We start from the raw sequence: 21,810 nt of genomic DNA, 5'->3' as shown, positions 1-21,810 counted from the left end.
AGTTTTTTGTTTCACTCATTTCTCAATTTATGGCTCTGCGTCTGTGAAATACATATATATATATATATATATATATATATATATATATATATATATATATATATATATAATTTTTTTTTTCAAGCCGCAGCCTGGCTCTTCTCCGTTTCTCATTGACAAAGGGCTTCTTCCTTGCTTTATGGGACTTCAGTGCTGCTTCGTAGAGCCTGATACGAACTGTCCTAGCAGTGCACCTCACACCTGCACTTAATGTTTCCCATTCCTTTTGAAGGTCACTTGATGTCATTGTCTGATTCATGAGACGCTGTCAGATAAGTTGACGGTCATCTCTGGCATTAGAAAGTCACTTCTGCCCTTTACCTGGCTGGTTTCTCGTCGTTCCCAGTGTCTCCTGCTTCACCATATTCTTGTGTGCCGCTGTCTTCGAAATTTTGAACCTGGAAGTGCCCTGCTGCTCAACGTAGCCTTCTGCCCCCAGAACCACAATTAAATCAGAATTTTAAAATGCAGATTTGTTTAAAAATATAGAGTGGTCTCCTAATTTTTTCCACGGCTGTATATTCCTCAGTGGTGTGGACAGAAGCCAGGACATCTGTGATCTAGAAAGAAGTTTGTGTTGCAAATACCTTTCTGTTATTCACTCTGTTGTGAAAGGCCAACCCAGCTGTTAGCTACTGTTCTACCTTTGTATGACTGTGTCTTGCATCTTTTTCCTAATCTTCCCAGCTGCTGTGGTGACGTGACCTGGTTCAAATGATCAGGGTTCATTTGCGACACTGTGACATTCTACTTGTTGATAATCCTCCAAATACCGAACGATCAGTGAATATGGATGGAGGTGATGCGTTCCTTTCCATCTCTAAATCCCAAGTGTAGATACTAACGAGTTGGTCTGGCCTATGATGGCCTGGTCCAGAGGTACGATTTCAGCCGCTATTTACTGATGAACAAAGACAAGCGTAGACCAGCTGTGAATGATCAGCAGACATTGCTGAGGAAAAGATTAACGGCCGTGTGTAAGACAGACCAGATCTGGGCCGTGAATGATGATTTATGGCTGGTCCTGTCCTCTGTGAGGTCTCATCAGGACCTCCTGGAGACATCAATATGGCGTGAAAGACAGAAACACAAAAAAGGAAAATTCTCTCAGGAAGTGCGAGACCCTCCTACATTTGGGCTTCAGCCGTCGACCTTTCCAATAGCGTGCGCCTGTGAGCCCGTGCAGGACAATTGATTTTGAAAGTAATTCGGTATTTCCACATTGTCTGAGAGGCTACAGAAATTGAATGGAAACGATCCGTCATCCATTGAGAGAGACCATCAGAGGTGTCACCCGCATTGAGGAGCCGGGATTAAATCAACACTGCCAGCCTCCCCGCATCTGTCCCCGCAACACGACCGGCCTCCTCTATTAGGAGGACGGCGGCTTTATCTCGCCCATGTCAGATTGAGGTCACCCGCTGGCTCCCAAGGAGAAAGCAGGAAAAATCTGCTAATTTTGTGTTTAGCCTGAAGTAAAATTTTGTTGTCACCATTGGACCGAGCTTCGGATGAGTAATTTGAAAGGCTGGGGTGCGATCTGCGGGTTTGCTTTATTAGAGAGGCCATTTTCGGTAACTTCACAGCCACTAAGGCGATCAATTGGCCTCTCCTTTTTTCAAGAGTCTGGCTGGCTCTTATGTTTTGATGCTTGTTTATCTTGCCGAATGCCAGCGCTGGAAGGGAAAGACGCGTCCTTATCGAATCCAATTATGCATGCGCCGCTGGGCGCGGTGTCACGTAGATGGGCTGCGCGACGCAGCCGCCGCAGAGCCAGATCCTCGTCTGTGGTCAGTGATTCAGTCAGCCATTGCGGGCAGTGCTCTGGGCATGTCCTGCACCTATCAGCAGAGAGCTGAAGGTGAACCTTGGTCACTGAGGACTAAATTGGTGTTAAGGCAGGATGGACGGCCGGATGAAGAGGCACCACCCCCCCCACCCTGCTCCTAAACCCACTTCTCTCGCTTTTTCTCTTTTGGGACGGGTGCCTCAGATACCATGACTGCCCACTGCCTGCTGGGCCAACAGCGGGCATGCCAGCGTTGTTGGAAAGACAGATTTAGTAACAGTAGCTGCTATACCTTGACAGCTCGGGAACATCGCCCCCTGGAGGGCTGGAGGAGCAATGCGGCTCAGTTTGTTCCGCCACAGGCTGTGACTCCAGCTCACTACTTAAAGGACATTAGGGACGCCGATACGGCCAGTCTGTTTCTGTAGGCTGGGACTTGGCAGACACTTCATAAGGAACTGATTTTATGATTTTGGCTATAAACAGGTAGGGGGGTGCCTGTCAGGCAGCGGCACGTGGCGGGGGGTCACACGGCCACTGGCTTTACGCATCTCCGGAGAGCAAGTTGAGGGTTTCTGTCGAGTTCCAGCTCTAGTGTGCTTTAAAAGGTAATGTTTAGGGCCACAAATACAACTTTGGTCTTCGTTGTATATAATACAGGCATTTTGCCTGCCGACTTTAAAGGCTAACGTGAGATAGCGTTCCTCAGCCGCTCAGTGGGTCGCTGACAAGCAACGTGACCCTGATATGTCTGCATTTAACTGGGCCCAGCTAATGGCCTCTGCTGGCTGTATTTATATATGCTGGCTGCAGAGGGCACCCGTTTGACACGTCCCTAGGACATTTATTTGGATGGCTGGACCCAGAAGCCCCCCCGGCCTGCTTCTCTCCTGCTTCGCTGGGGTTTGGTGAGCCGCCAAACAAATGTTTGCTCAGCTTCTGCTTGGATTCTCGCGTCCGGTGGAGGAGGTGTGTAAATTCGCGATGGAAGGAGAGCGAGGGTCCGTATTAAGCACGTACGCGGCAGCTGTGTTCACGATGCAGGCCTTCTTCACTGCGGGCCTCCTTCACTGCGGGCCTCCTCATCGTGCCATGAGGGCCCCACGTGCCGTCAGCAGAGTCTCTGGGCCCCTGCCATCTTTTCTGATGAGAACGAGTTAGAATAATTCCCATTCCCATTGGGAGTCATTCCCGTTGGGGTTTGCCAACATGACACCAGTATGTGTAAGAGCCAGTGTGAAAAGACCCAGTGCGCCTCGCTGCTTTATCCGCACATGCCCATGGAAGGGTGTCACGCTCAGGATGGAACTAGTGAGCTGTCCAATGTGGGGGCCCCATGTTAAAAACAGGTTTCCTGTTTCCTCAACCAAAAAAAAATTGTCAAGTAGGTAGAATATTCAGGGGATGAGGTAAGACGTTTGGAAAGAGGGTGGAGATGACCAGAGCAGTGACGGATGCACTGGGGTGGAGGCATGGAAGGGATCTGCCCTGTGACTGTGCAGGCTTGATCTGGCATTGATTGAGACTGTCTTGTTTTGCAGTCGGTGCTGGGCGTGCAGTGCGAGGTTCAGAGGCAGCTGAAGGACTTCGTCAAGTTGGAGCAATTCGGAGCAGTCTACGGTATGAGCAGCGCTGGCTGCCCCGCCCCCCAGGGGTCGGTCTTCTTCGCCTCAACGGCTTCCATATTCGGCAAGGGCGTGAAGTTCGCCATCCGTGACGGCCAGGTGGCCACTGACATTATCAGCGTGGCCAGCGAGGATGGCCGTAGACTGGCAACCATCCTGAACAAAGCCCTGTACCTGCGAGAGCTGCACTTCACCATCGACGGCGTCGACACGCACTACTTCATCAAGCCGGGCTCCGTGGAGGCGGACCTGGCCCTGCTGGGCATGACGTCCGGACGGCGCACGCTGGAGACGGGCGTCAACGCCACCGTGTCGCAGGTCAATGCCGTGGTGGGCGGCCGGACTCGACGAACCACCGACATCCAGCTGCAGCACGGCGCGCTCTGCCTTAACGTGCGCTACGGCAGCAGCCTGGAAGAGGAGAGGGCCCGTGTGCTGGAGCTGGCCCGCCAGAGGGCCGTGGCCCAGGCCTGGGCCCAGGAGCGCCAGCGGCTGCAGGATGGCGAGGACAGTTCTCGCCCTTGGGCTGATGCAGAGCGGCAGCAGCTGCTCAGTTCCGGCCGGGTGCCGGGATACGACGGCTACCACGTGGTGTCAGTGGAGCAGTACCCAGAGCTGGCAGATAGCATCAGTAACATCCACTTCCTGAGACAGAGCGAGATGGGCCGCAGGTGACATGACCGCCCCCCATAGGCCGAGCGTTTGGGACTACTTGCCAAAGACAGCTGCACACGTTCCATTCCCGTTCACGGCCCGGTTCCTTTGACTGTGGTCGAAGTTCGTGCATTTTGAAGGCTACACGGGCGATTCCGCCCTATCTTGATCCCCCCAGGCTAAGATTCCTTTCTCTCTTTGTCCTCCTTGGGGGGGGGATCACCATTGTTGAAGGAATGTGGCGCCACCTGGAGGTGACCTGTGACTCGCTATTCGCTTCCCCGTACCCAGCCAAATCCCTTCTAAACCTCTGCTTTTTTATTGACGGTGTGACCAGCCGGAGCCTTAGTCTGCACCAATCAGACATGGCCCCACCCCTTCCCCCCCCACCAATCAGACATGGCCCCACCCCTTCCCCCCCAACGTCATCCAAAGCTTTGCTATGTCGCAATTCCACATGATCTTTCAAAAAAAAAAAAACAAAAAGACAGATGATCTGAACTGTGGCCTCTCTGCTCGCCAGCAGTGCGGAGAGGTTGACCATTAACCAATTTAGATGGCTGTCTTTGACCGGCTGTCTTTGACTGGCTGTCTTTGACCGGCTGTCTTTGACCGGCTGTCTTTAGGTTGCCATGTGATTGGGAGAGACCTCAACCTCCAGTCCTGTATCATTCTAAACAAAAGCATCCTGTTTTTCTTCTGAATTAAATGCAGTGTCGGATTTGCAAGGAAAGACTGTATCTTAGACGAGAGACAGTCAGAAGAGATTCCCGTGTTTCTCAAACTCCCTCAGTCAGTAGAGAGGTTGCGATGATTCCAGCAAGTCCTGTCAGTTTCGTGGGACATGCAATTCTGTGCGATACATCAGAAGGTATTTTCCCTGAATGTTTTTTTAATTTCGTTATTGAGTTTTTTATATATATACACATATATATAAAGATACAGTATAACAAATGTGACTTCAGAAATGTGAACTCTCGTCTCTTTTATTGCTATCTGTTGTACTTGAACAATTAAAAGGGTGTTTACACACTTAAAGTATGAACATGTTTGGGGAACTTTTTTGTTTACAAATATTTATTTGTAAAAGACATTCTCTCATTTTGCATCCATAAACAACATGATAAAAGGGATTTTGAGCATTATTAATACTTATAAGTGCTTTTATCGATATAATTTAACGAGCTGTATAATGTGTGAAAACGTTTAGTTTTGTACTGAAATGAGTACTCAGAGTGAAATGAGTACTCAGAGTGAAATGAGTACTCAGTACTCAGAGTCTCATGGCGCTTTTCCACTGTAATACAGGAACCGACCAGTAGTTCCAGCGGTTCCAGGTCAGTTCAGTAAAGGCGCTGCCGGGTTTGGAGACCGACCGTAACGTAAAACAGAAGAGACGCTCATTAGCTCATTAGCGGTTCACACTGTGTACATCATGATTTACTATGTGCAATTGTTATTATTTTCTTTTTACTTTGTGCTAATTTCTGCCAGCATGTCTGTGAGAACCGTCTTGTTTTGCAAATGTCAAGCGCTAGCGGTATTAGCATTCACTTGTGTAAATTTGCGTTACGTATCCATTGCGTTCATCTGTTCTGTAGTATTTTTTGGGGTAGGAAGTTGGAAATGGTCAAGGTTTGAGTTTTCGGGAATACATCTCAATGTGCGACATTACTAATAATGAATAATATGTAGAATATACCCTTTTCTTCATTCGGATAATCCATGAATATCGATGCAGATCAACCGGTATCTCCGCGCATTTCGACCAATCTGGTGATGCAAGCTCACTTTGGTCAGTCTTTCGGCCCTGCTAGTACGCAGGGCCATTTCAGCGAGGTTACGGCTTGGGTACATGTTGGACACGGCTTGCATACTTTGCAATGGAAAGCCGCCAGGTCACAGCGCAGGTTGGGCTCGGTTCTTGGTGCCTGTGGAAAAGCACTCTTTTAACTTGGAGAATGTGCTGTTGTATTTAAATTCTCCCCCTGTTTACATTGTAAAGGTTGTAATTCTTCCATATCCGTGTTGATGCTCAAAGAGTCTTTCTGTGGGACTTTGTTATGGATGATCTGCAGGGATCTTTGTCGCGTGTTTTCCAGCTCATCAGATGATGGGTTTCTCATGAGGAAACAGCACATCACTACCACATCTTCACAGACATCAGACCAGAGTTTCTGAGAGCTCGTGTGCAGAGCAGGCCTGGGAATCTCCCTTCATAGGCCTCCCCGGTGGGGCTCTCTGGGGGAGGGGGGAGGGGATGTCAGCATATGGGAGCTCTCATCCTGGAAAACCAGGCTCTACAGTGCCCCTTGTGGCCACAGCTGGGACAACATGCCCCACTGTTCATTGGACAGATTTGCCTTCCTGTGACGTAGTCGATGAGCGGACTGCCCCCCACTGACCCCGGGCTTGGGGGTGGAGGTGTTCCGGATTTACAAACGGGACAGTCAGCCTCATGTAGCTTCCTATAAGACCTTTTTATTTCGTTAGTATGATTTTACTTATTGATTCATTTGAATTCTTTTCCTTTAATTTCTGTTGTATTACTGTTGCCTTTTATGGGTGAAAGCTCAGTGTACCCCCCCCCCCCCCCCCCAAAGCCCTTCCTTGTAGTGAATTTGGTTTTTTTTGTTTGTTTGTTTTGCTTTTTGTTCTCAGTGTGACGTTCCGAGCGCCGTCCCCCCCCCCCCCCCCATGCCTGAAACGGCGGATATCTGTCAGTAACCTGTCAGTGTGTAAACTTCAGCTTCTCTGTGTAGTGTGCAGGTCCAAATAAAAGAAAAATATTTTTTTTACATCTGTTTTTCTTTTGTTTTGTGGTGCCAAGAGAGCGCAACGCGCGAGGGTGAAAGCCACCTCCCTCTGTCCGACGTTGGCCCCATAACTGAGTGACTGATGACTGACATGTCCTGTGGTCCAGAGAGAGGTTCGGGTTCAAGGGGAGGTAGAGCTGAAAGTGCTGTTGGGTTCTGTTGTCACATATGCTTCTGTGCAAGCCATCAGCTGTCATTGTGCGCTGAGCTGTGTGTTGTGCTGAGCCGCATGCTGTGCTGAGCTGTTCTGTGTGCTGTGCTGTGCTGAGCTGTGCTGAGCTGAACCACGCGCTGTGCTGAGCTGTGCTGAGCTGTGCTGAGCTGTGCTGTGCTGTGCTGAGCTGTGTACTGTGCTGAGACGCATGCTGTGCTGAGCTGTGTGCTGAGCTGAGCTGTGCTGTGCTGAGCTGTACTGTGTGCTGTGCTGAGCTCTGTGCTGTGCTGAGCCACGTGCTGTGCTGAGCTGTACTGTGTGCTGTGCTGAGCTCTGTGCAGTACTGAGACACGTGCTGTGCTGAGCTGTGTACTGTGCTGAGATGCATGCTGTGCTGAGCTGTGTGCTGAGCTGAGTTGTGCTGTGCTGAGCTGTACTGTGTGCTGTGCTGAGCCACGTGCTGTGCTGAGCTGTACTGTGTGCTGTGCTGAGCCACGTGCTGTGCTGAGCTGTGTACTGTGCTGAGACGCATGCTGTGCTGAGCTGTGTGCTGAGCTGAGCTGTGCTGTGCTGAGCTGTACTGTGTGCTGAGCTGTGCTGTCTTACAGCATCCATCATGTATAATTTGCAGGCATGACCTCATGAGGCAAGCACACATACCGCGTACGTGCTTAAGACCTTGGTATTATGTGTGTGCGTGTGTGTGTGTGTGTTGTGTCGGTTTGCATTGATCACATTTGAGGACCAAAATGTCCCCAAAGTGCGGTAAAACCTGAAACTTCCTTTCTTTTGGGGACACTTCTTCAGGTCCCCATTTGGATAACCTCAGTTTTATAAAAATCTGTGAATGTAACCAAAAAAGTAAAAGTGCCGAAAGTCTTGTGTTTTGGTTGGTTACTTATGGTTAAGGCTGGGTAGGGGTTGAGGGTGTCATGACTGGGATTAGGGTTTTTCCCAAAGAAATGAATGGATGTCCCCCATTTAGATAGGAAGACCAACTTGTGTGTGTGTGTGTGTGTGTGTGTGTGTGTGTGTGTGTGTGTGTGTGTGTGTGTGTGTGTGTATGTGACCAAGCCTGCGTGCCCCTGCCTTCTGCCCTGTCCTGCCCGGTCCCACGGCGGCAACACGAGTACAGAGCAAAGGTTACACTCTCTTTCCAGGTGAATATCTCCACACATTTCTTTACTCCCCGTATTTCTGCAAATGCTGATGTCAGGGAAGAACAAGTGAATCTGTGGGCTTTTTATGAACAGCAGGTGGCGCGGTGATTAAGGTGCCGCACTTCAAACAAAATGACTGCACTGCGGAGCGCGAGGAAAGCGTCTACATGCGAATTACTCCAAGAAATATCCTACTGTGAATCACTTGAGCTGGGTAATAGTGTTTAATAAGCAAATAAATGAAAATGAAGAATGTGTCTAATTAGTGGGGTTCTACAAGCTGCTGTAGCGTGGAGATTATCCTAGTGAGATTTGTGTAGACATAATGGATGGAGGTATGGGGTCTTGGGTATTACAGACAGCTCAGGGCGCTGTGGGCTGAACGGCTGTAGATGGACGCTTCACTGTGAGGAATCTCGCCATGCCAGACTTTTCATATTCCCCTTTTTTGCAGCGTGGTTGACAGGTGGTGCCGGCGACGCTGGTGAGCGTGTTCAAGTCCCTGCCACGTCTCTGGCATGGCTCGCACGCACCTCCTAATTAAAACTTGGCAATCGCCGTAATCCGAGTAGATTAATTTTAGCAAATGTCTGCCTGCTTGAGAACTCACCAGAGAGAGTTTCTTCGGGAAAGTTTCATTAGAAGTAATCCAATAGTTTAAACGTAAATGAGATCAGCGTTTTGCAGGCAGGAGGCTGAGGCCGCAGGACGCTCGTGGAAATTATATTCCCATCTTTGCGGACACATTTCTATAAACGATACGAATTGTGGTGATTGTTAATGAAATATGTAAGTATAATCGTGTGCGGTGTGCCTGAATCTCTTTGAGGAAGCTGGACTAAGGCTATAGCCGGAATGGCAGGCGCTCTAAAACAGGAAGGATGGCTTACCTCACCTCTACGAGAAGCTTCTGCGCTCAGTGCCAAGGATTCAGTTCCTTAACTACTAATTACTGTCTCTGTTTAGTAAGCGTTTGCTGTGACCCGCGTACAGCTCTGACCCGATTCTAGGCGATGCGTCTGACTCATTATGGCCGCTTGAGAGAGTCCCGCTTCGCTCCGCAGCTGCTCTTTGGAAACTTTCCGGAAAGTGCCACGGGTTACGGGGTGGCAGCGTCTTCCAAGGGGCGTCACACGGCGACCGGCTCAGCCTCTGCTCCCAATTATGCAAATCCACTGCTGGGCCATAGGGCATCTCCTTATTTTCAGCCAAGTGACTCCACACCGTGCCTCCGCTGCGTTTCCAGAAGGATGAATAGAGGACGTGAGTCCATTAACTGGCTGCGGCCCTGGACATCATCTGCACCGCTCCCTCTATCACATCAGTTCGATTTGAGTTCATTTAAGGGTGATTTCTGAAGGCTCTGCCGTCACAATAATCAAAATAATGACCCTCTTTTCCCCCATGACTCGTATGTTGTGTTGCTTTCAGTAATTCTTGGGCGAGGACATTTAAAGTGCTCCCTTCGAGCACGAATAACACGATTTCATGCCCCTGTTTTTGCTGGTTTTATCAAAAGCACCATTGATTTGGTTATTATGCTAGGATGTCTGCGAGTTACTAGGGCTGCAAGATAGGACATTAGCGGACGTCATGTAAGATTTATGTGCGAATATAAAGGTAAAGAGCATAACAGACATTTCATTATCATAACAGCATTTTAGGTAATAATATAAAATAATTATTTTTGCCAGAGCTGATATTTATTGGACGCCAACCCATAGCATAATCTGTTGAAGAAGGACTAGGTTTTCTCAGACCATTCATGTGGTAGGTGGCCAAACATAAACCATATTCCGAGGTTCCCTACACACTCGCTGCTCCAGAAAATCGTGACGGCAGCCTGTTGGTCTTTGGTTAGGGATCATTCCGGAAGATTCCATCTGCTTCCTCTTACACCGAGCGGCGTTGGGGCGGGGGAGAGCGTGTGCCAGGGATACACTAACCGGGGTGGGCTCGGAGACTTCTGACGTCTGCTTTTAATCTCACGGAGCAGCTGTGCCGGTCCGAAGAACTGCGAGCCGCCTGCTCCGTGACAGTCACGCACCGACAAAATTTAACGACAAACGCTCAGCCACTGAAGCCTGTTTAAATATTTACAGAGCCCTTCTGCTTGTCGTCCCGCTTATTCTTGCGTCCTTGGTTAGTTAAGCGTGGTTAGGTAGTAGCACTGAATATTTATCTTCCCTAGTCCTCGTCAGAGCCCTGCTGTTAGTGGTTGCTGAGCACCAAGAACAATATGACTACATTTCTCCGGCAGACACTCGTCCAGAATCATCATATGTCTTCCGAATGTGTCAGGGACTGTTCTGCTTGATCTACGTTCAGCTCTGCAGAAGGTCTCTCTCAGATCTGGAGCTCCGGTGCAAACAATGTTCTCCAGACAAATAGGGCCTGTAGGTGCCCATGGAGCAGAGAGTTACGGTGACAGGATTCCACTCGTTCTTGTCCTCTTGTCACGCTCTGACACAAAGCCGATGGGCACAGCCCTGCATTAACTAGGCCTTCTATCAGCATTAACGGCTCCCTGTTTGCTAGATGCCCAAGGTTGTCAGGGCGATGGCACTATATGCCCCCTGCTGGTGACCGGCCAACTAATCAGATTTTGGATGAGGTAGGCCCAACCAATCAGGTGTCGCCTCTAGTTGCTTGGACCCACCTAATCTACAATCTGATTTTCCCTTTGAATCAATCATTTTTATTTCTCCCCTCTGAACTTTTATGTGTAAGTAAAACTCCTACCAGCACCTTTTTTATTGACACACCACGGTAGTCCTCTATGTCATCTCACAGCAAGCTGCTCGCTGTCGTGTATAAACATGGCCACTTTCCCTGAGTCCTGTCTTCCTGCGCCCGCCCCATCGTCCTTTGGTCTCTGCCTCCTCCTTAGTGTTCAGGGGCACAGCTGCCGAGCCGCCAGTTCCAATTCGGCGAATCGCAGTGCCCGGATCCTGGGAGGAGCCAGCGATTGGTTGGGTAAGCGGCTCCGCCCTCAGCACGGCATGCAGCATTTCAAAGATGAAACAAATGACCTTCAGCACCCATTCCAAGTACACCAATGAGAGTGGGACAGTGTGCAGCTCAATGGGTCACAAGTTCGAATCCCATCCTTGGCAGAATCATTACAAGGTCCTGTGGAGGTTCTACGGTCACGCCATCGTGGTGGGGAGTGGCTCAGTGCCTTAGGCCTCTGTGATTGGAGGGTTGTTGGTTTGAATCCCATCCTTGGCAGAATCATTACAAGGTCCTGTGGAGGTTCTATGGTCACTCCATCGTTAGTTTGTAGAGGTGGGGAGTGGCTCAGTGCCTTAGGCCTCTGTGATTGGAGGGTTGTTGGTTTGAATCCTGTCATTGGCTGAATAGTCACCTCTCTGTCTCTTATCCCCCCACCCCCCCTAAATTCCCCAGAGGTGCTGGATAAGTTGCCTGACCCTGTGCTTTGAGCCCAAGTTTTATTCTCAGTTATGTGTCTAAATATATGCGTCTCACAGCTGAGCATGATGGGCCCTCCAGTGTATCAGTACTTGTACAAATGGTAAATAAAGCGTAATTTCCAACCTGCTGCTGTCATTCCATTTTCTGTTCAAGCACAGATTCATGCCAGATCCTTTATATAGCCCGACCTGAATGGCTCGATACTGTCTGAAAATGTCTCGCTTATCTTACGCCATGAGAACCGGAGCCCCTAACAAAGCTGGATGAGAAAGCAAGAGACGTGATAACCAGTGGCTCCCCATCCCCAGGATAAGAATGGAGAGAGGGGCAAGGTCATCTGAGCTAAATATGGGGGCCGTAGCCCAGATGCCCCCCCCCCAGGACACATCAGCACCCCGCCATGCCTGTGAGATCTGACAGGTGTGAACGGAGGAGGCGCTCTGCGGATGTGCCGGCATGACCCCAGGCGTGGCTCTGCGCGTGGTCGCATGCAGAGAGGACATCTTTATTAAGCCAATTATCCTTCATGTCAAGATATGTCAGTTCCAGAAGTGCGTGGGGTCCGCCGTGACCCCGGCAGGATGCGGGTTCGGAGCTGGTGGGCTGCTATTATGATGCCTAATATTCAGAATCATACGGAAACAGGAGCAGGTGATTTTTCGTCTAATGATATTAAGGATGAACACAACGTGACCCATTTTCCATCACTTCAGGTCTGGAGTGTTATTGTTTTTAATGGATTCTTAATAGTCCCCCCACCCCCCAGTTTGAGTAGGGAGGGGGGGTGCAGCCTATTCACGGCTCCCAGCTGTCTGCAGACATCTAGCCTCCCCACTAAGCAAGAAGGTTAATTCAGCCAATTAGGGGAATAATTAGTGTGATTGATTACTTAGATGCTCAGGAGGAATGAACCTGCAGGAAGCCCCCCCCCCCTCCCCCCCACAGGGAGCCACACTCACATGTCCCAGGAGGAGTCGCCAAAAACAACGCTCCCACAACAGCGGAAGAGTCCGGAACACCTCGGATTCAGGAGACGCCTGCGCCGGCCGAAGTGGGTCTTTCCAGATGTACAGAAGAGGCAGCAAAAAATCTGGGTCCTGCTTGACCTGATGGAGTGCTAACCTTCCCCTCCCTGCCCTGTCCTGTCCCACCGGGCCCCTCCGGCACCTTCTCCAGATGGCCTGGCCCCCACTCCATCCCAGGGTACACAGCAGCATCTGAAGACCCTTAATCATGTTTCCTAAGCTCATCCAGCAGCTCTGTGACTTCATACCTTGAGTGCGTGTGGTATAACGCAGTTCTCCATGAGTGCCTGCAGGGGGCGTGCGGCGTACTGCGTCCTCCTCAAAGGCTGTCACTAAAAACCAAAGCAGCAGGCGCCGTCCTTTCTTACCTGATTTGGTGTTCATTAGCCAAACCCGCAGACTGTGGTAATAACGCTACCTCCACAAACCCTCCAGCGAATCGTAACCGTCAGCCAATCAGATAGCCTGCTTTCTCAGCTGTGGTTTGAACACGGTGATCTGATGGAGATATCAGCTGTCTCCTGCACCCACAGCTGCCCGTGGCCTGATTATTCACATCCGTCTTCCTTAACAAGTGGAACGTCGGCGTGAAAATCCACAGCCAGCCGATATGGTGATGATTCCTTAACCTGCATTTTTTTTTTCTGCAGGTTCTTACTCTGTAAATCTCCCAATTAAAATAAAAAAGGTAGCCAAGCTGGTTCAGGTAAGCTGCTCATTAAAATCTCCCGAGGGGTTATTTCTGTTGGACCTTTAGGTGGGAATTTAAATGGATCGCTTGTGTAAATGTACAGTTCTGTAAATGAGGAACCGGGAAAATGTGAAGGCTTATGTAAGTCACTGTGCAGGAGGACCTCTGGATTAGATCATTATGCACTGCTGAAGGTTGCCTCCCTGACTCCATGTGGCCAAAAACATCCTGAATTGTACAAATAAACGTTTGCGGTTCATAATGACTTTGGCAGAAGAAGTTCAGTCTCCCGCTGAGAATACACCTTCAGCACCAGGAAGCTGCCAGAGACTCTGTGTTTCGTACATGTTTTTTCAGTCGGTCGGTGGATGAATTTCCAGTGGAGTCAAGCCTCAGAGATCGCAATCAGCTAATGAAGGTCAAATTGGTCTCTCGCGTAGCTGCTTGGCGGCTGGGCGAAAAGGTGCATTACGTCACCCGGGGGCAACCGCAGAGGACTGGGCGGCGAGCCAGGCCAGAACAGCACCCGGGCACCGCGGTACGCTTTAGTGCTTGAATTAATATTCACATTCATTATTCTGACTTTTCCTTTCAGGGACGCAGGTTTCACCTGCATTTTTCATGCCATCCAAGAGCAGATTATTCGGCGAGACCGGGCCGTGTAGGGTACACTGCGGTCCACAGCGGAGCTGAAGGTGGGCGAGTCACTGCGAAAAGCTGCATAGTATGAACGTCCACTGCAATGGTGTCTGAGCACAGTATCTGACACAGTGATAATTAATGGCAGGCCTAATTAAAGAGGAACCGATAAACTGAAACGCCATGATTGTTCAGGAAGTCAGCTGAGATGGCGGCAGATAGCAAACGTTTATCACAAAATACCTTCCTGTACGGATTACGGAGAAGCACGTCGGTTGGTCGCTGTGCAGAGGGGAGATGTTGCTTTAGCGAGACCTTTAGTAAGCGACACAGCAGCAGTGTGAAGTGTGCACAACGCGTCGCGCGTCATGTCTCGCACGCACCAAATCGAGGCACTGAGTGGTCCGTGACTCCTTCAGTGAGAGAAGGTCAGTGTTTTATAAATCATGGAGCCGCGACGGAGATCCTCAGTCTGAGCGTCACCTTAAAGCCAAAATGTCAGAATCGGGGAGTTTGTGTCTCTTTCTCTGTAATAATCCACCTGGAGACGTCGCACTTCTTCTATACACTTTCAAGTTGCCTTTTCATTTAATATTTTCCGTGTATCTGCCATCTCCAGTGTAAGTAATGATTGGATCCTTTAGTTCTACGAGTGAACTGGACAGCATCTTTTCACATATTCCATAATGCTCTCCTTTAAGAGCAAAGCTTGGTCTTCATCCATAGGCCCCCGGTCATTTTTTTAGCAGCTCTGGAGCATTTTGCTGGCTTAAGGGCCTCACTGAAGGGCTCAGCCCGAATGTGAGCATTCGGACAAGACTTGAACCGACAACCTCCCAGTCACAGGCACAAAGATATAACCCACTGACCCTCTCTGTAATTAGTTAATCAAACGCATGTTCAAAATCAGCTCTTCAAAGCCCCACCTTTTGGGGTTGAGTCACTACTGAATGCCGAAAAACATACAAAATAGATTTAACAGAAAAGAAGCATTTCCAATATATACAATCTTGGGGGGGTGACCATGTGGTTCAGGGGACTAACCCTCTATGTCTGTGATAAGCAGGTTGCTGCTTGAAGCTCAGCCTCTCCAGAATAGCCATGTGTCTGTGGGCCCTTGAGCTTGGCCCTTAAACCCCCCCCCCCCCCAGCTCCATGGGCACCACTGCAGGTGGCTGCCCTTCACTGCCAAGCTTGCTTTCACCTGTCTGTCTGTCATGGTGAGCAAGATGGGGGCAGGCAAAAAGAGAATTTATCCACAAGAAATCAATGAAGTGTTATTATTAAGAAATTATTGAATTTAAATTAGATAAAGTAACAACAAATGGCAGTGAATTACATCATTTAGCAATTCCCATTCCCTCTATAATTACATTCATCATCCTACATTCCTCGTGGAAGTCAGGTGTTCTGCCTTCGCTTGCCTGTATTAATTCTCTCTCGTTTTTATTCTCTGTTTATGGACAAAGGTGGGTGTTAGTCTGCGGCATTTACAGCATTATTTTAGTTGTGCTGCCGGCTATTTACATACATCTGACAGCTGCTGAGCGGGGTGGCTCTCGCACACACGGACAGTGAATTACGCACTTGTGATCTGGTGTGTAACGATAGACGGCGTGACGCTGGCGTGTCATGGCGCCCCACATATGATCAGCGCAGCCCCCCTTCCTTAAGAGCCTGACATGGGCTCGCTTTCTGCTTCGGTTCCGCGGCACGCAGAGAATGTGCATTGAAATTCACATCACACAATATGGACCTTGGGGGGGGGGGGGGGGGTGGCGGAGAGGTTCAGTAGAAGCACCAGCTGTCCTCTGCTGCTCCCCCTCGCTGCCTTCCTGCAGTTTTTATGTTTCGCAAGATTTTTCAGAGACGCAAAGCTCAAAGGAGCAGTTCTCTGGTTATTTCTTGAGTCAAAGTTTAATGTGTCGACACTGCAAGGGAAAAACTTTTCCACAAACAATTTAAGCAAGCAAAGTGCATTTTACAGCAGGTGGATTTTCCATGCACTTGCAATTAAGGCATCTTATTGTGACAGAAATGAAGTGTTAATATTTTCATCATACAATTACATCAGCGATCTGTAGATTGAATAAAAGGTGAAAATGATTTTCACATTCACATAAAATTCATCAGTGTGTGTGAAGTTTGCATCTCCCTGTTACCTGGGTTCCTCTGGGTTCTCTGGTTTCCTTCTGTGGTGCAGAGAGATACAGTTAGTCTCATGGGTGTCAGTAAATTGTTTGTCGAGTGTGAGGGTGGGTGTCTTGTAATAGACTGGCATCCCGTCCAGGGTGCCCCCCAGCCCCGTGCCCTGTGATGGACTGGCATCCCGTCCAGGGTGCCCCCCAGCCCCGTGCCCTGTGATGGACTGGCATCCCGTCCAGGGTGCCCCCCAGCCCCGTGCCCTGTGATGGACTGGCATCCCGTCCAGGGTGCCCCCCAGCCCCGTGCCCTGTGATGGACTGGCATCCCGTCCAGGGTGCCCCCCAGCCCCGTGCCCTGTGATGGACTGGCATCCCGTCCAGGGTGCCCCCCAGCCCCGTGCCCTGTGATGGACTGGCATCCCGTCCAGGGTGCCCCCCAGCCCCGTGCCCTGTGATGGACTGGCATCCCGTCCAGGGTGCCCCCCAGCCCCGTGCCCTGTGATGCTGCAGGTTCATCCCACCCCCCACCCCCCCCCTCGCAAACCTAAAGATGAATGGAGGACAGAAACCTGCCTCAGTTTTGAAAAGGCTGCTCCTCATCAGATTTGCACAAACCCTAGCATTCAGGAGGTATCTGTATCTGAGGAGGCCTTGCCCTCATGAAGCTCATGAAACATTAAGCAATGACGAGGATCAATATGGAGAACCCGGCCTGGGCCGCTTGCTGACCGCACCACCTCACGTGGGAGCGGAAGACCATGCAGTTCCCTTTAAAAATGTCCATTGTCCTTAATTCGTTTGGAGCTTTCAAGACATTCGCGATGGGGGACAAAGACAATAATGACACCGGCTGATGCTACAGAAGTGAGCTTTGAGTGTCAGAATGTGAAACAGTGAGATGGTCCAGTCGAGCCCGGGACACACGATGCCAAGCCAGGCTGCGCACCTGGCCCGCTACGAGCTTCTGGATGATGCAGTGGCGATTTCAGAACATTTCAGCTTGGGGGGGGCAGACTGGGGCCAGTTGTTCTCTTATGGAGGTGCAGATGCATTTGACCTGAATGTCCTACAAGTATTACTTACACAAGATTGCCAGCATTAAGAAGCAAAAGACGATTTTGTTATTTATGCAATGCTTTGCAGTTGCACTTTACAATTTTCACAAATATGTAACTCGCTCTGATTTCCTTAGACTGTCTTGTAATTTAATAATTATAATAATACATTATTTCCAGACCCAAGTAGCATACGTATTTAGTGGGGGCCATGATCCCGGGGGAAGTTCCAGGGGCAGGCCGAGGGGGGCAGTGTCCCTGTGGCAACATGCATGCAACCCCCCCCCCATCTCTAGAACCGCCCCTGGCATTATGCCATCTTCCACACTCTGATTCACCTTCCGCTACCCTTCTGTGCCCAGGAGCCTCTCTCTGTTCACATGCGACGAGCCACACCCAAGCAATCACATGACCCCAAGCAGACCACGCCCCTTAGAAAGCCGTCAATAGCCTTTCTTGTGAGGGATGTAAATATCCTGCCAGGCCAACCGTGGCTTAGAAAGGGGGGTGTCGATATGAGAAGAGGCACAGGCTAAAAGGCCCGATTAATCCCAAATAAGTGGCTGCAGCCTGAGTGGAACCTTAATGCCCTGCCCCTCCACTGAGCCCCAGGCTTTCGCAACAAGAACCTTTGCGCTTTGGAGCTAATCACATATCGACCCACCGAACAATGGCGGCAATGAGCGCGACCCACGCCCCACCAGGCTCAGCATTTGTGTGCTCGACATTGATCTTGCAGCACTGGAAGATTCACAGTGATGACTTTCTTAGAAAGAGATGCCCTGACCACATAGCAAGAATTACTGTAAAATAACACCAGCGGGATCCTGGATCGGGGCTGTAAGGAACACTCACTATACACTCAAAATAAACTGAGATGTCTTTAGTTTAGCAAAAGATAGGGCCAGCAATCATCTGTGCCAGCAATTTCAGTGCTTTTAACCTCCATATTGAAGGGCATTTCATTGCAGGTCGTTCGTTAATTCATGACAGGACGAAATAAAATATATATTTTTAAATGTCAATATGATATGTAGACTTACAGTTGTGTAATATTAAACAGAAAAACTAAATAACGACTGATTCACCGGAGAGAAACTGTGCACTCTATGTATATAAGTAATATCCATATGCAATTAGCCTTCCACGGTAGGTAATGTAGCTAGATCAGCAACGCAGCTCGATGCAATGCAATATGCAAAGGGTCCACGCTGAAGTTAGCGCTCCATCTGCTGGCCAAACCTGGCGTTGCATGATGACCTTGGATGCTTGAGGCATACGAATGATTCAGCTCATTGGCGTCGTATTTTCATCAGCTCATCAGTCGCAACAGGAGGAGATAAAACATGTAATGTCACTGAATGTGCATAATTACAGAAGAGTTCATTACAAAGCAAAGCAAGCAAAACCAACACAGGTCATTAATGAAATGGCATAAAATTAACGCCTATGCGCTCACCATCTGAGGTCCTTATTGTTGTTTATTTCTGTATGTTTATACCTAGGATATTTCCGTTTTACACATATATGGTCATAGTTACACTCGATCAGATGGCTTTAATTACAGTAGGGTTACTTGATGTTTGGATGTAAATACAAGTAGGTTGATAAATGGTGCTCTCGGGGGTGCAATCTTATTTACCGAACTCCTCCATGCATACACTCCCAAATGTCCCATATGGCTTGTCACGTCTCCGCGTGATGCTAAGTAGTAACTTCTATCCAGTGAGAAATTGGCCGAGTGTTTGCAGCGTACGCCGTAGGCGGTGGACAGGTCGCGTCACCGCGTGTGGTTGCCCCGGCCTGTAGGGGGCGTGGCTCCTGGAAAGACATGCGTGAGCGGTCCGTGCTCTTGCCAGAGGCGCCCAGTGGCATTTCCGCGGCGTGCACAGCTCGGTTTTTCATCCTCCTGCTGGCGGGGTACCACTGTTCTACCTGTGCGGACTGCGGAGGCGGACGCGGCTGACTGCCTTTCACACGTAGCCGAGGCCCCGGCTAACGACCCTGGCGGCTGGCTGCGTGGTGGAAACCATCCATCTAGTCATCAGCAAATGGATGGTCGTCAAAACACGCCTGTCAGCCCCCGCGGGTCTCACTAAAGCACTAAGGTCTTGCCGATGGTGTCTAATTCCAAGAAATTCATAGGTGAGGGTGGGCTCTGCTGTTTGCGCTCCTGTTCGGCTAATTGCACAATTCTATTCCCGTTTTTATCTGCAACACAGTTTAACTAACAGTTCCGCATAGCAGTATCGAAATGCCGTGGACTAAGCTTATGGAAAGGGAGACTTGCCGCGTCTGTTTGGCGAGCGCGTTTTCTGCAGTCTTATCCTATTATCTTTCTTACGTAACCGCTGCATACCAGCTTTACCAACCGCCACGGTTGTGTTTTTACATACCGATTGAAATGCAAATATTTATTTGCGAAAGTTGGGTCATTTTCCTTGCTGCCCCTTCTCATATTGAGCTGGATCACCTACACTCCGCCGGATTCATTTGCATGCATTTGCATGGTGGGTGAAACTGTCTGCAGAATCATTACGAGGGAGAGGCGGCTATATTAAGGCCGACATGACTGACTTGACCTATTAATTTAAAGTGTCAAAATGATGTATGGAAGCCGGTCTTACTCTGATTAATTATCCAGTTGGCTTTGTGGTGCTGCCAGAGCTCAGTGAGCTGCTGGAGCTGCGCTGCTGTGTTTGCTGTAAATGGCGCCCTTGCCTGCAGTTATTATGCTGTTAGGTACCAGGGTGTTTAAGTATTTAGAAGCTTAACTATTAACTATTCTTTGGCACACTAAGTATTAGCCATCCATCCAGTTTCTGAAACCGCTTAATCCCAACTGGGGTCGCAGGGGGGACCGGAGCTAAATAATAATAATAATAATATTATTATGGTGTGCATGTGTGAGTGAATGGTGTGTGAGTGTGCCCTGCGATGGGCTGGCCACCCATCCTGGGTTGTTCCTTGCCTCGTGCCCATTGCTTCCGGGATAGGCTCCGGACCCCCCGCGACCCAATAGGATAAGTTTGGAAAATGGATGGATGGATGGATATTATTATTATTATTATTATTGTTGTTATTATTATTATTATTATTATTAGGCATGGGGCAGCATGGTGGTTCAGTAGTTAGCACTGTTGCCTCACACCTCTGGGACCCGGGTTCGAGTCTCCGCCTGGGTCACATGTGTGTGGAGTTTGCATGTTCTCCTCATGTCGTCGTGGGGTTTCCTCCGGGTACTCCGGTTTCCCCCCACAGTCCAAAAACATGCAGAGGCTAATTGGAGTTGCTAAATTGCCCGTAGGTGTGCATGTGTGAGTGAATGGTGTGTGAGTGTGCCCTGCGATGGGCTGGCCCCCCATCCTGGGTTGTTCCCTGCCTCGTGCCCATTACTTCTGGGATAGGCTCCGGAGCCCCCGCAACCCAGTAGGATAAGCGGTTTGGAAAATGGATGGATGGATTATTAGGCATAATTCTAATTTATTGTTCTTTGTGTGTTTGTGTAAAGTCTCACAGCCGTGAGAGGCAAACGTCTCGGTGGTCGGCCAGTTGCACTTAGGTGAGGACCGCCCACCTTTTTTGTGGCAAATGTCATGTCATTTTTTATCATATATGTTATTGTTATAGCATATCTTCAAGAGAGAGATGCAGACCAAATTATCACAGATGAGGTTGCTGACCACGATAACTAAGATACTGATGGCTATTTCTCTAAAGGGTCTTAATAAGAAGATGTGGTAAATCTAATTAAACTCAGTATGTTCACGATGACACGGGGAGAACATGCAAACTCCACACACATGGAACCATGGCAGACACTTAGAAATGTGACACAAAAGTCTTGACCACTGCACCACCGCCCCCCCATACAAATTGTCCGGAGGAATCCCCCATATCAAAGCCTTTAAGTTGGCGAACTCAGTGCTGGGGTCTGGCTACAGGTAGAGGGCAGTTTGTACCGTTTTAATGCACGAAGTAGCTATACGTATTATTCCTGGCAAAAATCTAAGGAAGGTTGCGCTGTGAGGTGCTTTTCTGGGCGGGAGGCTTTTGTAATTGAATGTCGCTCCTGATCTTCCACCTGTGTCACCTTCAGAACCTGCTGCTCGCCGCAGCCAAACACAGATCCAAGGATTGCAGCAAATACCTCCATCAGAGGAAGGAGCTTATCGGTGAGCCACTACACGGCACGAAGCCCCCCCCCGACACGCAAATGCCGACAGCGTAGGACGGACCGCACGGGGGCGATGGCGGACCCTATTTTAACTTTACCAACACAAAGACGTGCTTTTTCCCATTCATCACTGTCACAGTTTACATATAGTTAATTCAAATTTAGTATTACAGAAAAAAGCGCCAAGTTTTTCCTGCGCTTGGAGTAGCATCGTTAATAGATATTTAGGTCTAGATTAGATTTATTTGTTTAGCAGTCGCTTTTGTTTTAAACGACATACAAGCGAGGTACCTAAGAATAGCCTAGACAAGCACAAATAAAAGGAAGCAGTTATTACTGTCTGTAAGCAACAATTACCGATACTTGATCTGATAAACATATTCGGTCTTGCAATATATAAATAACTA

General features: G+C 49.2%; 1 protein-coding gene across 7 annotated transcripts in view; it reads left to right on the top strand.

Annotated features, from left to right (window-relative positions):
- tenm4 (teneurin transmembrane protein 4) overlaps positions 1 to 5,152 on the top strand; it is a 135,682-nt gene extending 130,530 nt beyond the window's left edge. For all 7 annotated transcript variants that reach the window (XM_048982009.1, XM_048982008.1, XM_048982007.1 and 4 more), the window contains one exon: positions 3,370 to 5,152. In XM_048982009.1, coding sequence (XP_048837966.1) covers positions 3,370 to 4,128 — 759 coding nt within the window. In that variant the 3' untranslated portion in view covers positions 4,129 to 5,152. The remainder of the gene's footprint in view (positions 1 to 3,369) is intronic.
- Positions 5,153 to 21,810: the final 16,658 nt, after the last annotated feature.

The sequence above is a fragment of the Brienomyrus brachyistius genome, chromosome 17 (genome assembly GCF_023856365.1).
Source record: "Brienomyrus brachyistius isolate T26 chromosome 17, BBRACH_0.4, whole genome shotgun sequence".
Taxonomy (NCBI): domain Eukaryota; kingdom Metazoa; phylum Chordata; class Actinopteri; order Osteoglossiformes; family Mormyridae; genus Brienomyrus; species Brienomyrus brachyistius.
This window is presented reverse-complemented; position numbering and strand designations above follow the sequence as displayed.